The following is a 15,000-nucleotide window of genomic DNA, read 5'->3' as shown; positions in this document are numbered from 1 at the left end:
TCAGCCACATAAGCTGAGTTTTGACCTACAGATGCACATTTCTGTATCGGATATATTCTAACTTTAAATACGGTAATGTGAGAAGCTAGAGGGGGAAAGTGCAAGTCGCAGCTAACAGCACATGTTCGCCTGCAGTGGAGCCAGCTGACCAAGGCTTACATTCAGCGTTCACACTCGCTCGCTCACTCAGCAGGCACTATTGTTGCAACAAATACAGTGGGCCCACGGTTTACGAACTCCCTCTTTTAAAAACTTTTCGATTTATGAGCGTGGGCGCGGCTTTTTTTGTCCCCCTCTTACGCACAAACCTTTTGTCTTACGAACAATCCGACATGCCGGTCAATGTGTTCGTACAATTATTTTCGCTTTACTGCATCACCGAAATCAAATGTTCACGCTTGTCACGGTAATGCTGAACGCTATTGCTCTTACAATGTCACAGTCACTGTCTCAGTCACGGTGTCAGTCACGGAGTCAGTCACGGAAACGCCGATATGCTATTGGTCGATTAAGGTCACAGTCCCGGTCTCACTCACGGAGATGCGGATATGCTATTGGCCGGCGTCACGTCAATCACAGAAATGCCGATATGCTACTGGCCGAACGCCTTTATCTAGTTTGATGGCACAGCTGGTCGGGACAGAAGGAAGGAGATAAAATCAGTCAAAAACGTAAGGAAGGAATGTTCTGAAGACTTTGCAAACTATCTGTTAGACATGGCTTCTAAAATTGCAAGTGGCGGTAAAGGAAGAAGTAAGAGGATGATGACAATAGAAACCAAGCAGGAGATAATAAAAAAATACGAAGGAGGCGCACGCATAGTTAACCTTGCTCGTGAGTATGGCCGTAACCGCTCGGCAATCTTCTAAGGGCAAGACTTTCCTTGCCAGGGGACGGACCTCGGTTGACAACAAAATGGAGAGGCTTCTTCTATTATGGATTAAAGAGAAGGAAATTGCCGGTGATATGTTCTAGTTTGAGAAAAGTTCTTGTTTAAGAAAATAATTCAATAAATTCTGCGGGTTGGTCTCTGCTCCCCTTCGCCTCCACCCAGCTCAAGTCACGTCGCCCCAAAGGTAAATGTCATTTTTCCTTTGTATTTATGTTATTTAATTTAACTGTACAGTAGATTAAGTTAATAATTTTTAAGGTGTATAAAGTCGTGATGTTTTTACCTAAGGTTTTTGCACGCGTTGCACGCATTCACTAGTTAACATAGGTTTGGATTGCCCGTCATTACGAGCAGTTCGAGTTACGAGCATAGCAGCTGAACGGATTAAGTTCGTAACACGGGGGCCCACTGTATGTATATATCGTAATTCCCCAAATAAAAGATGCACCTTTTTCACAAAAATTAAGACCAAAACTATAGGTGCGCCCAAAAATTATTTTTTTAATTCAACAGCATTCGAAAAAGGTTATTCTGTCAGCCACATAAGCCAAGTTTTGATGCACAGATGTGCAAAAGTTCTTGAGAAAGTTGTAGCACAACAGCTTAGCGATTTCATGATAGATAACAATAGAATTGAACTCCTTCAGTCAGGTTTTAGGACCAACCACTCAACTGAGACAGCCCTTGAAAAAGTGACGAATGATCTCTTAGCCATGGATTACAACATCTCATCAATATTATTATTGCTTGACATATGACACTATTGATCATCATATTCTTATAGAACGTCTTAAATCATGTGTATCTCGGGATCAGCACTTTCTTGGTTCAGATCTTACATCCTGGGAAGGACGGATACTGTCTCTTATGTCAATGCGATCTCTGAATCTTTCTCTGTCTCATGCGGTGTCCCGCAAGGGTCAGTACTTGGTCCCTTACTGTTCAACATCTACATGATTCCTCTTGGCGATTTTAGACGTAAACATGTTATTAGTTTTCATTGCTATGCTGATGATATCCAACTGTACATGCCTTTAGAAATAACAGATCCATGCAAGTGCAGTAAACTGGAGGCCTGCCTTGCCGAGATTAAACAATGGATGTCTTCCAATTTTCTGCTTCTTAACCCTAGTAAAACACAGATGTTAATTATTGGCCCTGCTCATCATCAGCACTTGATTAAGAATACCACGTTGAACCTGGATAACTGTATTATTTCCCAAAGTAGTTTTGCAAAAACCCTGGTGTGATATTTGACTCAACTCTCTCTTTTCGGACACAAATTAACACCACGACAAGAACTGTGTTTTGTCACCTTCACGATATAGCTAAATCCGCCCTATTCTTTCTAACAATGCCAAAATATTAATTCATGCATTTGTTACGTTGCGCCTAGACTGTAAAACATTCTGTTTTCTGGGCTTCCTATGTCCTGCGTCAAAAGCCTTGCAGTCTGTACAAAATGCAGCAGTGAGACTATTGACAATGACAAGAAAGTTTGATCATATTACTCCGATTCTAGCTGACCTGCATTGGCTTCCACGCGGTTTAGCTCCTTCCTTTCTTGTCGACTTAGCATCACCATATGTTCCGTCCCGACAACTTCGGTCACAAAATGCCGGTTTGCTATCGACCCCACGGGCTAAAAAGAAGTCTGTGGTCAAGGGCATTTTCCATTCGCGTGCCAGTACTATGGAATGCCGTACCTATGGAAGTTCGCGCAGCCACCTCAGTAGAAATCTTAAAATCCAGACTAAAAACACATTTATACTCGAAAGCATTTAGCTATTGGGCCTGTCTGCAGCTTTCTTTTTTTTTTTTCCTGCCCCCTTCTCCCGGCTTGGAGAGGGGGCTAGCTAGATGGTGAAGTTAGACTTGACCGCCCCAATTTGGCCCTGCGCTGATCGACCATCGCGGGTTAAGAGATCGACTGTCTGCGGTCCACTTGGTTGGACTGTGGGAAAGTTCCTGCCCAATGGCTTTGCCTGCTATCAAGTCATCATTGCACTATATAGGACAATATTTTACCTGTAATCCATATTGTTTACCAGTATTTGTCTGTAATGTGTATCTAATAAGTAATTTGTCTGTATTTGGTACATGCAGCATCCACTTCAACCTGTGGGCCTGGAAGGGGGCCCCTCCCACCTGTGGTCCCTTATGAAGGTTTCTGATTTTCCCCAAATTTAGGTTTTTTAGTTTTTCCTTCCCCTTCTGGGAGCTTTGACAGGGGATGCTGTTGTGTACCTTACACTGAAAGGATGTCTGTATGACTTCTTTTTTCGGAAGAATTATTTGTGAAGCCCTTTGAGACTTTAGTAATTCAGGGCGAAACAAATAAAATTTGATTTTTTCTATCTGTCATATTTTTACTTAAGATAATTACCGTTATGGGGCGAGCTAGACGAGGGGAATGTCAGTTAACTGGAAGCATCAAGTGCCTTTTGCAGCTAACAGCAAAAAGTGTTAGCTGAGGCTGTTATGGCATGATTTTCAATGAAAGAAACGGACAGAATGAACAGACACCCGAGTCCATCCTTGTTCACCAACAGGAATATGACAAAAACTCAGTGTAAAAGTTATGATGTCTCCAGCTGATTCAAATAAGAGTGCACTGACTAGAGAACACGGAAAAGTAATCCATTTGACTCGTTCCTAACCCTAACCCTAACCCTAACCTTAAATCTGATGTCGCTCCCAAAGTAACCTATATCACATAACTCACATTTTGTCATTAATGGGCAAAGAAGGAGGGGGGACTTGAGAATATACAGGGGCCTAGCAGCGGCCCTGGAATTATGACGCACGGCAGTTCGGAACTCCAAGACTTCATGTGAACAGCACGACCTCATGATGTCCAACAACTTTTAAACATATGTGTGGACCGGTAATGTGCTTCAACAAAAGGTAAAAATGGCAATTGAATAGCTACTAAATGGTCTCTTTTGCATGTGGGTATCTCATAAATTAATGTTTGCCACTTGAATGGGATTTAAAGGGGCATTATTAAATGCCGTTACCATTATCAATTCAGTACCTCCATCCATCCATTTTTTTATAGCTGCTTATCCTCACAAGGGTCTCAGGCTTGCTGGTGCTTATCCCGAGCTGAATTTGCAATAAATTCATGTTTTTCATAATGGGACTACTACTTCAACTAATACCATTATTTCTATCACTAAAATAAAAAATAAAATTGAATTTACTGTACTTCTATTATGATAAATCCGGTAGAAGAGGTTTTGAATCACAATACGTGACGGCAACAGATGTAAACACAATTTTTACTGGTCTGGTTGTGTATTGACTCATCCCAGATAATTTTTAGGAAAAAAGAAGGAATCCTGTCTCATAATTGATCAAACCTTTTCCATTATAATATGGTCATTATTCACTGTTCACCAGAAAGGATTTTTGGGGGACAAACTGCCAAATTTGGAAGTAAACACACATATTTGCCTCAGAAATATGAATTATGTGCAACCAAACCATCTGCAACCTTATAAAATAGCCCAAAACATGTTTGTTTCTCTTGAAACATGTTTATATTCTCTTGAAATGTACTGACTTTACTTATGAGCCCAATTAGCTCCTCCTTCAACTTCACTGCAATAGTGATAGGTAATAAAAGTTTATCTGTATCTTTAAAGAAGCAAATTGAGTGACTAAATGAATTTGATGCCCAGGTATTACAGGTAGGAATGGTGATAAGCAAGAGTGCAGAGATGAGCACCTTTTTTCATGTTGCCTGCCAGAATGGCTTCATGTCTGAAGATAAATGTGTAGAAGACAGCCTGGCAGGCTGTGTAGAATGGTCCATGGAGGCTGACGTCACAGTAAGCCTGCCGGCCTTTACTGTCCTGGCTATCGATATAGCTGTGGATCCATGAAATGAGCAGGTCTAAGCAAGCCCGAAGTGTGCTGCGCGAACAGAAGGTGCACATTCAAATCAAACAGTAAAGCGTTGTTTCAAGGACAAACTGCAAACTTGAACTGTAGAGTAATAATCACAAAAGTAAAAAGAAGAAGCCAAGTGAATAAGCTTACAAAACAGGAATAAACTTGGCTCTGGCAAGAAAGCTTCCCATGTACCCCGCGGCAGCCTGGCGGATGACAGCAGGCTGAGATGGACTCTGCATAATTTTCCACAAGTGCTCCAGAAAAGCCTCAGCAATGGCCTTAACAGGACACATAATAAAGAATAAATATTAACGCAATATATTGGACTTTTAATAATACTAAAGGACAATTAACAATCTGAAAAGTTTCACACAATATTTTTGCACTGCAATTTCATTTGAAATGACTGTATCTTGTTCTACCTTTTTAGATTTTCATTTCATTATATTTTATACAATAACAGCTATTCAATTTATAGCTGGCTTCAAAGAGAAGCAGTTTCTACATTATTTTTTTGGAAAAAGGCATATTCCTAACAAATAAAAAGTTGAAATTGAGAAGAAAAAAAAAGCTACACTGTTTCCTTGTTATTCTGTTTTGCAAAGCAGACTGAAGTTGTATGATTATTTTTTGTACATCTACAGATTGAAGCAGAAATCATTTTTGGTTAAATCGAATCCTTTTTAATTGAAATTTGTTTTGAATCGAAAACTGATTCTGAATTGAATCGCAGACCCCAAAATTGGAATCAAATTGCTAGACAGTCAAAGATCCTTAGTTTTATGACATCAAAATATTAATCTTCATCCATTTATTCTTTTATTCATGTAAAACTTGACCACTTTCAAACATTTTACAATTTAGTCCGTCATATTAGTTTTGATCTCACAAGTCATGTCTCATTTTTACCCGAGATCTCTTTGTCGTGAGATTTCTGCAGGTTCTGGTTATGGAAAAAAGCCTGCTAACTTCAGGCCCTAAACAACATAAACTCTGCAATTTCTTTAGTATCAGTGACAAGTCACACACAATACACAATTAGGTAATGAGCCAGAAAGTGAAATGCGAAAACGAAACGCTTTGGATGATCGAAAAAGTAACAAAACAGACATGATGAAGCTAAACAAACGAACACTCAAAGTAAAAAGCGGACTTTTCTAACAAAATTGATTGAGTTATATCAGTGGTTGCGATATGAAGATGACGATGGCTGATGGTACGTCTAAGTTCATGCAATCACTTTAATCAATTTTATTTTGACATTTGTCAACATCTGTTGGTTTTTTGCTCACATCTTGAATCTTAGTTTGAATCTTAGACTTATTTTTCCATTTTCACTGCACAAGTTTAGGAATGTCATATTTCTGTTGGGCCCCAGTTTTTTAGAATTGCGAGTCCCGGGAACCTAACAGTTTTCAGAGGTAAAATGAACACTGCAAGAAAATTGGAAGTATAAAGCAAAAGGGTTGGAATAAATTTGCACATCATTTGTGAAATTTCATAGTGGAGACTCACAAGCCTGAAGCTGCAAAGGTAAAAGAGAATGTACTGGATGTGAGTCGAAGCATGAGTGGGTAAAATAAGCTTGTCAAATACATCCAACAAGTCCCTGTACAATTCCTTTGTTCTGTCTGTATGAAGAATACCTGGAAGTGAAAACAAAGATGTGACTATTAGCATTTGAATAAACTAAGTCAAATAAGGGATTGTATTCCGATAACTCCTATTCTTAAACCAGGGGCATTAAGACAATAATACATGATGCAATTAGTAGTTACCATCAGCATGGCAGACATCTTTGATGTACGTAAACAACATGTTCATGAGCAAATCTAGCCTCTCAGCCACCGGATGTGCCATGATTTCCAAATTAAGGGGCTGATCCGTCAGCAGGTCCTCATCCTGACAGAAACATACCCACACATGTACACACAGGATGAAGAAATATCATTACAAATTTGCTCAGGCTATACTTGCACTTTTGATTAAACTAACCGTAACCAAGGTCCAGGTGCCCTCTTTCATATACAATTCTTCAGTGCTTGTGTTACAAAACGTGATAGGCAGAGAGATGCTCTGCAGTTACACAACAAAAGGATAAACCCATGTAGTATGATACAACAGAAGCTGCAACTAGTTGTGTTGAACGTCATTTACTGCAATAAAAATATGATTAGCATGGAGATTTTTCCAGATGACAGCCTAACCTGCTTAATCCAATATCCAAGTAGAAAATTGTGACTTAAATAAAAATTACGTTTTTGTCTTTCAAGTTACTTTTAGATTGTTATTAAGTCTGCAGCATTTCTAGTAATGCATTACAAAAGCTTTGTAATTGCGGTACTGTAATGCATTACTTTTTGCTGTAACGCGGTAGGTAATGCATTGCACACACAAAAAATGATTATATATATTTTACTTGGTACAAATGAGAATGCAATGCTATACAATGCATTTTTAACCTGAGAAGTAAGCACATTATTTACTTTTAACCAAATGTTGATCAATTACCAGTCATAATGTCATTTTTGGTCATTTCAAACTGAATTTATTAAAATTTTTGAGTATCGGATTTTTCAAAATGGGTCTCAATTGTGAGCTAGCACTGTAAATATTAGGAATCAGGTGAGAAACTCAACACCATTTCACAAGAATATATTAGGGTGAGAAAATATGAGGCTTTTGTCATGCAAACGTGAGAAACATTGCCCTCTAGTGGCAGTGTTTGATTTGACTTGTAATAAAAAAAATAGTGCTTGTTTTTTTTTAAATGTTAATATCATCGTGGCTCAGATAATATTTATAGTGGCAGCCAATATCGTGATCACAATTAAAACTCGCTTAATTGTGCAGCTCTACCTGAAAGTGGTGGTTTTTTCCCCCCAAATTTGCCAAAAACGGGGCGAGATCAAAGGAGAACCATCCGGGGAAATATAATTACTTTATTGTCATTAGTATCTACTACAGCAGAGATGAGTGTGGCAGCAACAGAAATATAGGTTGAATATGGGCAAAATGTACACAAGATGGACATATGCCCATTGATTTCAGTTCGTCAGAGATAAGGAGGATATAAGTTTGGTGCACTTAGTGTGCAACACCTAAAGAGCTGTCCACTTCGTCAAATAGCACCAGTAATTTGACAAAACAGTTCGCGCAGGTGGTGGTGGTGGTGCTGGAAAGATACTATTGTTACATTGATTGCAATTTGTACTAAAGGATGCACAAACACAGCACATAATCATGCAAGTCAGTTGAATTATATTTAAGTAAATAAAAAGGGGCGTGGCTGGCTGACAGATGTCTGACGGACATTCTACGTCATATCTATCCCTATGATTACAACAATGTATGAAAACTGCACTTCCGACATTTTTAATTCACCATTTTTTGGGGTATTCCCGTCATTCGTTGGTTTGTCGTCAAAACGAAATTTGTATTAAAATAGTATAGTGAGTGCTACTTGTATATAATATACATGTATACAATTAAATAACATCATAAATAGAAAATATAGAAAGTATATATTTACCTTTGAGGTGACGCGAGAGCTTGTTATGGTCAAATGCCATAGTGAGGCCTAGCTTAGCCTTCGTATTTCTTGATTAGCTCCAGCTTCGTTTCCATATTAATCATTTTCTTACTTCTCACTAGCAATCTTGGGACCCATGGCTAACCAATTCAAGTTTGAATTAAGCACTATAAATAAGCACTCACAGGCGAACAAAGCTTCAACCTTCCGCCACTCTGGAAACCGTGACGCCGAACAATAGCAGACCAGCATTCTAGTGACGTAAGCGGTAAAGACGCACACGCACAGAGCACTGACCGCTATTTTTGAGGAGTTTTTGTTGTAACGCAAAAAAAAAAGAAAAAGCGTAAAGATGGGACAAAAAAAATGCCGCAATCGATATCGTAAACGCAAGCCAGGGACGTCGTAAACCGGGGGTCCGATGTAATGCAAAAGTAGTGTTATACCTTACATTTCAACTCCAGTATTATTGTCATGTAACAAAGTACTTTGAAAAGACAGTAATAAGTAATAAAAAATGCATGACAGTTTTGAAGAAACCTGCTCAACATTATAGTGGTTTTTAAGTGGTTTTATGAAGTATTGAAAATACAAAAAGCGGTTCGTACAACGCTCTGTAGTCCATTAATTTTCTATCATACAAAATTATATATTTGATGCCACGTCCACGCGACAGCGCGCATCGTTTATATGCTCTGCCCAAGGCGTTTTGTCGCGAGGTCAAGATGATCACTTTTGTGAAGTCACTTTTTCTTGCGGAAGGCGAGGGGAGTAGAGTGAGCTTGTGCACTTTACAGTGGATCTGGAAAGAAGAGCATTGCTGAGAACTTTCACTTTTCTGGGATGTAGCAGAGCCAATATTTTATCTTACATCAACTTTATTCTTTTTTACACTGTGTCTCTCGCTAAGCAGCAATACTCGTCTGGCAAAAAAAAAAATAGTTTCAACGTTGCAATCGAGTGGCCGATACCGTGCTACTGAGCTGTCAATGCTGCACTATCGTCATCTTGGCACAGTAACTACGGTTAGACAGCTGTTACAAAGGAAGCAAACGCTGCACATACCAGTTGTCCCAAGATCTCCCTTCTGCCATTCTACAAGCCAGGTGAGTGCCCTTGCTTGGCTCCGTTTTTGTATTGAAAGCTCTGCTGGCCTTGTTGGATAGCTCCCGGCGTCGCGCGCGTCCATCGCATCACCCAACGCGCCCTGTCGTGTGAACTCTATTGACTACAATACAAAACTGTCCCCTTTCAAGCCTCAATCTTGTTCGGTGTGAACGCAGCATAACAGTGCACTGCGACCCAAGTGAGGATAAGCGGCTATGGAAAATGGATGATTGAATGTATCAAGACTGTTGCATTCATTCAGTTCTGTCTAGCTTTCTAATGACACAGCAGTACAGTATAAACATTTGCATTTTAATAGTTGTCAATTACATACGTATTTTGGCAATTTGCTGCTCCTATGGAAAGCAAATTGCAGGGATCTGCTCTTTCCAAAACATATTGTAGCAATATCTATATTTTATTTTGTCTTCATTAGCATATTTAGAATTGGTGTAGTAATTAAAAAATAATTAATTACATTAATCTTATGGTTATTAATGGTACGGTAAATTTTGGACATTGTCCCTTTAACAACCTCAACTGCTGCTGTTAGCGGCAACTAGCACTTGATGCTAACAGTCTACTGACGTCTGCCCTCTTGTTATCCCGTTACGATAATTATTTTAAGTAAGAGCATGGCTGATATGAAAACACACATCTATGTGTCAAAACTGGGATTATGTAGCTAACATTATCAATCTCCCGTGAATGGTGTCCCAAAAAAAAGTTATTGTTTAAAGGACATCCCCATTCTTTTGGCTTTCATAGTTGTGGAAAAAAGTGTGTCTTATGCATATTTGGGGTATGACGGTACTTTCCAGTGGTCTTTCAACATTTCTTGAACATTTGGGCCTTATATTTTTCCTTAAGTACTAGCTGCCATGGGGCGGGGCAGCATGGCTCAGTGATAGGAGTGGTCATCACGCAGATGGGAGGCTTTGAGTTCTAACCCCCGACCATCATGAGCATGTCGAAGTGTCCTTGAGCAAGACGCTGAACCCCTAGTTGCTCCTGATGCTGCATCACCAGTAGGTAAATGACGAGTTGGTAAAGCGCTTTGAGTACCCAGAAAAGTTTATGTATAAGTGAAAGTTCAAAGTCCAGTCTATGGATCTTTGGGAGACACATATTTTTAAAACATTATGGTAACAAGCTGCGTATTTTAAAAATTCTACAAAACATGAAGAAAACTATGGGCTGGTGGGGCGGTATTGGTTACGTACCATATCAAAGACTGCCTCTTCAGTCAAGTTGCCTGCTTTTTGGCTTTGTAGTGCATTCTCTTCAGCCTCTTCTATGTCTGAGCGGGATGCACTCACCTAAAAGGAGTGATAATTGGATGTGTTTGTGTGTTACGGTTTCTATACAAAATCAGAATTAGTGTTGTTCCCTTTTTTTGACCCCGATGCCGATTGAGAGACCCAGAGAACCCAGAGTGACCAAGACTGGTACACTGGTGACACATACCAGATGTCAATGTCAGCATAATAAAAGTATTTTTTTTGTGTCCTGAATTGGCGGTTGGACGTGAATACAGTAAACACTTCAAGATAAAAGTGCAATAATGCATTCATGTCCATTTTATATTGTAAAAATAAGGTTCACGTCTAAGTCTTGAAGACCTTGTGTTTACAAGTCTTAATGTCGCGCATCGCATTATTGGAAATTACAACCAAATTGTTGCTGTGATTGGCTTGAAATATTTATTTTTGGCGTGGACACAATATCTGACATAAATACAGGATGATATATTTACATAGGAAAGAGGCAGTTTACAAGATTACAATACAGTGGGCACCCGGTTTACGAAATTAATCCGTTCCGCGATCAGCCTCGTAAGGCAAACTCACCGTATGGCAGGCAATCCAAACCCATGTTAAATAGCTAATGCGGTTAAAACCCCAAGTAAAGACATCCAAATTTTATATGCATATTAAAAATTGGTATCAAAATAGCATAGTAGGTGCTACATATATACATAATATACATGTATACAATTAAATATAATAAATAAAAAATATAGAAATGATTTATTTACGTTTGAGTGGAGAGTTTGTTATGACCATATTCCCAAGTGAGGGTAGCCTAGCCTAGGCTAGGCTATCTTAGCCTTCTTCATATTTCTTGATTATCTCCAGCTTCATTTCCATAAAAATTATCTTCTTACTTGTCTCTTTAACATTACTAGCAATCTTGGGACCCAAGGCTAACCCATTCAAGTTTGAATTAAACAGTAAAATGCACAATAAATACATCATTTTAAGCACTGAAGACGAGATCCAGTCTTTAAAATGCGTCCATTTTGACTGTGACGCCGACCAAGAGCAGACCAGCATTGTAGTGACGTAAGTGATAACACGCGTAAAGACGTATGCATGGCGGTCACACACGCACAACAACTGCCATCATGGATGTGCCGCAAGGCGAAAGAAATGGAGTAAAGAAGGGACATAAAAACGCTGCGGGTCATGTTGTAAGTTGAATTAACTGTAAGGCAGGGACGTCGTAGACCGGGGGTCCACTGTAATTTTCATAATTTTTCTGACATTTTTCTTGAAATCGCCAGTTTTTTCCTACGGTCCAACCACATTCCTCTTGCTTGTACCATAGCCTCTGCCCCAGAAACTCTTGTTTGTCTTGTTTCATCCTCATTTGTTTGATCATGTTTAAGGTGTTAAACCTGGCTGTTTTAGCTTCAATATTGCCACAATTTTCACTCATTAAGACACAGGAGTTAGTTTTTCCTTAACGTGAAAAAGATGCAACTCCTGGTTCAAAGGGTTCCACTCTAGGCCAACAGGGTATCTTGGTTCGGCATACATTGCAATATGTTATGTCAGAAACAAGATGCCGCGTTCATTCCATATTACTAAATAAAATGGCACTGGGCAGTTATTAGTACTCACCAATGACAGTATCATCATTTAATGCGAATAATAACGCTGTATCGGAACAACACTACCAAAATAGATACAAAGAAGATACAATAATGAACTTTACAGAGACTACCAAAAAGGAAGTATTTCAGTGTGACAATGGCAAAAGTGTAGTCTAGGAATGGCCAAGTCAAGTAATAAAAGAGCCAAAGTCCAGCTTGTTTCCGTTTAACCAAAACTCCTGATTCAAATGATCAAAGCTATCTATACAAACCTTGCTGATGAGCGGGTCATTTAAGTGTGTAAGGTATTGGGGAAACATTAAAAAAAAAGGCTGGATTGTGGCTATCGAAGATTTGACTTGGTCACCCATTGTGTAGTGAAAAAGAGACTTTACACCTTTAAGAAAAGAAGGGTCATTCCAGAATTGAAAGACATTTGGGCTTCAAAATTCTTTAAAAATAAAACTTCATTTTTCTGATTTCTGTTATATCCATCAATAATTCGTAATCAGCCTTCATTAGTTTAGCTAAAAGATCTATGGCACATTTTTTTTTTTACAGTAATCCCTCGCTGTATCGCGGTTCATCTTTCTAGGATTCGCTGCTTCATGGATTTTTTACAGTGTGGATATTTTCTACAGCGCATTGGGCTCTGAATCCTGATTGGCTCAGGGGCTTTACTGTTGTCTCGAAATACAAAATTGACGCTGTACTGTATTAGTTTTTTCACTTGTCAATTTATTACAAAAGGCAAGAGGATCCAAAAGCTTGCTTTCGTCTCTCCTGTGCCTGTCTGCGCTCAGCTCAGCTCAGCTCACACGTTACAAACATGCTAGTAAGCACATTGATTGACAGCTTGGTCTTTGTGATCCAATCACATGACTTGTAGGCGTGCCGAGAGGAAACGCACACGTCTGTGTTTCTACCGAGAGCAACGGAGAAATGCACAGCTTTGGAAATCTGACTTTTACCCAGATTTCTTTTGTAATAAATTGAAATTTCAAGTGTATTGTTATGATATAAGAAGCTTCAGAAGAGGCTTTAGTTCGATGTCCGGGCATATCCGTTTATAAAATCTTCTTGCTCAGAGAAAGAAAGAGCTTTAGAACTACTCATATCAACGTGCAGGTTCAGGACGAAGAGGCATAGCTGGGACTGTGAAATAAGTGAGTGACAATGTTTCCAACTTTGTATTACTATATTAAATTGATTGTTTTAAACAAATTTGGGGCTTTAAATCAGGTTTTGATTTTTGGTTTTATTCTATTATTTAGTATTGCATTGTAAAATAATTTAAAAAAATAAAGCTGACTACTTCACGGATTTCACTTTGCGTGTGTTATTTTGGAACAAAACCCCCACGATAAACGAGGGATTACTGTATATGAGTAATTAAATCAATACATTTACTATAATCACAGTAACAGGGTTGCAGGTAACAGGGTTGAAATCTGCCCTAATGTTATCTTTATCTCAGGAAAGTGTTTACTTAACTTTAACTATTCTGATTATATGTATAACAGGGTTTCAAGAGGTAGAGTGAGACATTCAAATAAGGCTACCTATTTTATAAAACTAGGAAAAATAGAAGTGAGAACTTTGCTCTACTCATCGTTTTGGAACACTGATGTGCGTTTCATGTGATTGAACTTTTTTCTTCCTCCAACATGCTAAAAATGTTCTGATCTACATGATGTGGGAAACACGTTCCATGAATATAGCTTTTTTGAAATGTTATGTTTATTTAAACCAATATTCCCACAGTTGCAAAACACAGTAATGAAATAAATAATACCCAAAAGATTTAGGGTTAGGTTTGATTTTTGTTGTTTGATTTATTTTTGGTCTTAGGACAAGTAAATTTCCTCAAAATTTGATGGGTGGGACATAAATATTCCTCCAAATCTGGAATGATCCACAAAGTCTTTCAGAATGAAACCACTAACGTCCAGTTTAAGCATCTGTCCAATGACGATTTCCAGTAGGTCTCGTCGAATAGTTGGTATGTACACAGTTACTGTCAGGAGATTGTGGACATAACACTCCTGCAGATAGGACAGAGAAAATTGTATTTAGAAGCATACATTATACAGTCAGCCCCCTGCTTACGAGCATCCCGATTTGCGAACATTCCGCCTTACGAGCGTGGATCAGGGAGAATTTTGTCCTCCGCTTACGAGCAAACCTCTTGTCTTGCGAGCATTCCGACAAACCAGCCATTGAGTATGTAGAAATGTTCTCGCCTAACTGCGTCAATATATTCAGCAGTTGCGTCATCTACAATCATTAATAGATACTTATGGCGGTAACGTGAACGCTATTGGTCTTACAATCTCACACTGACTGTCTCACTCACGGTGTCTAAATATATTACCATTTAAGTGTAGTGTTTGTACAGCTAAAGGGAAAAACAGCTGACATGAAATTAAATGTGCCGATTGCAGGACAAAGAATTGTCATTGGTTTAAATGTGTGTTTTTTTTTTAATTAATTGTCAATACATTCCAACCGTTTAAAAAAAAGTGTGAATAATTATCAGTCAGTCAAGGAGACGCCAATATGCTATTGGTCGATTAAGGTCACCCGGTCTCACTCACGGAGATGCTATTGGCCGGCGTCACACGTCAATCACAGAAATGCCGATATGCTATTGGCCGAACGCCTTTATCTAGCTTGATGGGACAGGATGGA

General features: G+C 38.9%; 1 protein-coding gene across 2 annotated transcripts in view; it reads right to left on the bottom strand.

Annotated features, from left to right (window-relative positions):
- The window catches only part of rrn3 (RRN3 homolog, RNA polymerase I transcription factor), a 39,764-nt gene that overhangs the window by 10,063 nt on the left and 14,701 nt on the right, over positions 1–15,000 (bottom strand). The window contains exons 8-13 of one of the 2 annotated variants that reach the window (XM_088436403.1): positions 14,256–14,354; positions 10,655–10,750; positions 6,571–6,715; positions 6,308–6,438; positions 4,940–5,070; positions 4,626–4,813 (exon numbers count right to left, since the gene is read on the bottom strand). In XM_088436403.1, coding sequence (XP_088292529.1) covers positions 4,626–4,813; positions 4,940–5,070; positions 6,308–6,438; positions 6,571–6,715; positions 10,655–10,750; positions 14,256–14,354 — 790 coding nt within the window. The remainder of the gene's footprint in view (positions 1–4,625; positions 4,814–4,939; positions 5,071–6,307; positions 6,439–6,570; positions 6,716–10,654; positions 10,751–14,255; positions 14,355–15,000) is intronic. The other variant, XM_088436404.1, reaches the window with a different exon arrangement.

The sequence above is a fragment of the Hippichthys cyanospilos genome, chromosome 16 (genome assembly GCF_059441005.1).
Source record: "Hippichthys cyanospilos isolate Australia breed blue-spotted pipefish chromosome 16, RoL_Hcya_1.0, whole genome shotgun sequence".
Classification (NCBI taxonomy): Eukaryota; Metazoa; Chordata; class Actinopteri; order Syngnathiformes; family Syngnathidae; genus Hippichthys; species Hippichthys cyanospilos.
This window is presented reverse-complemented; position numbering and strand designations above follow the sequence as displayed.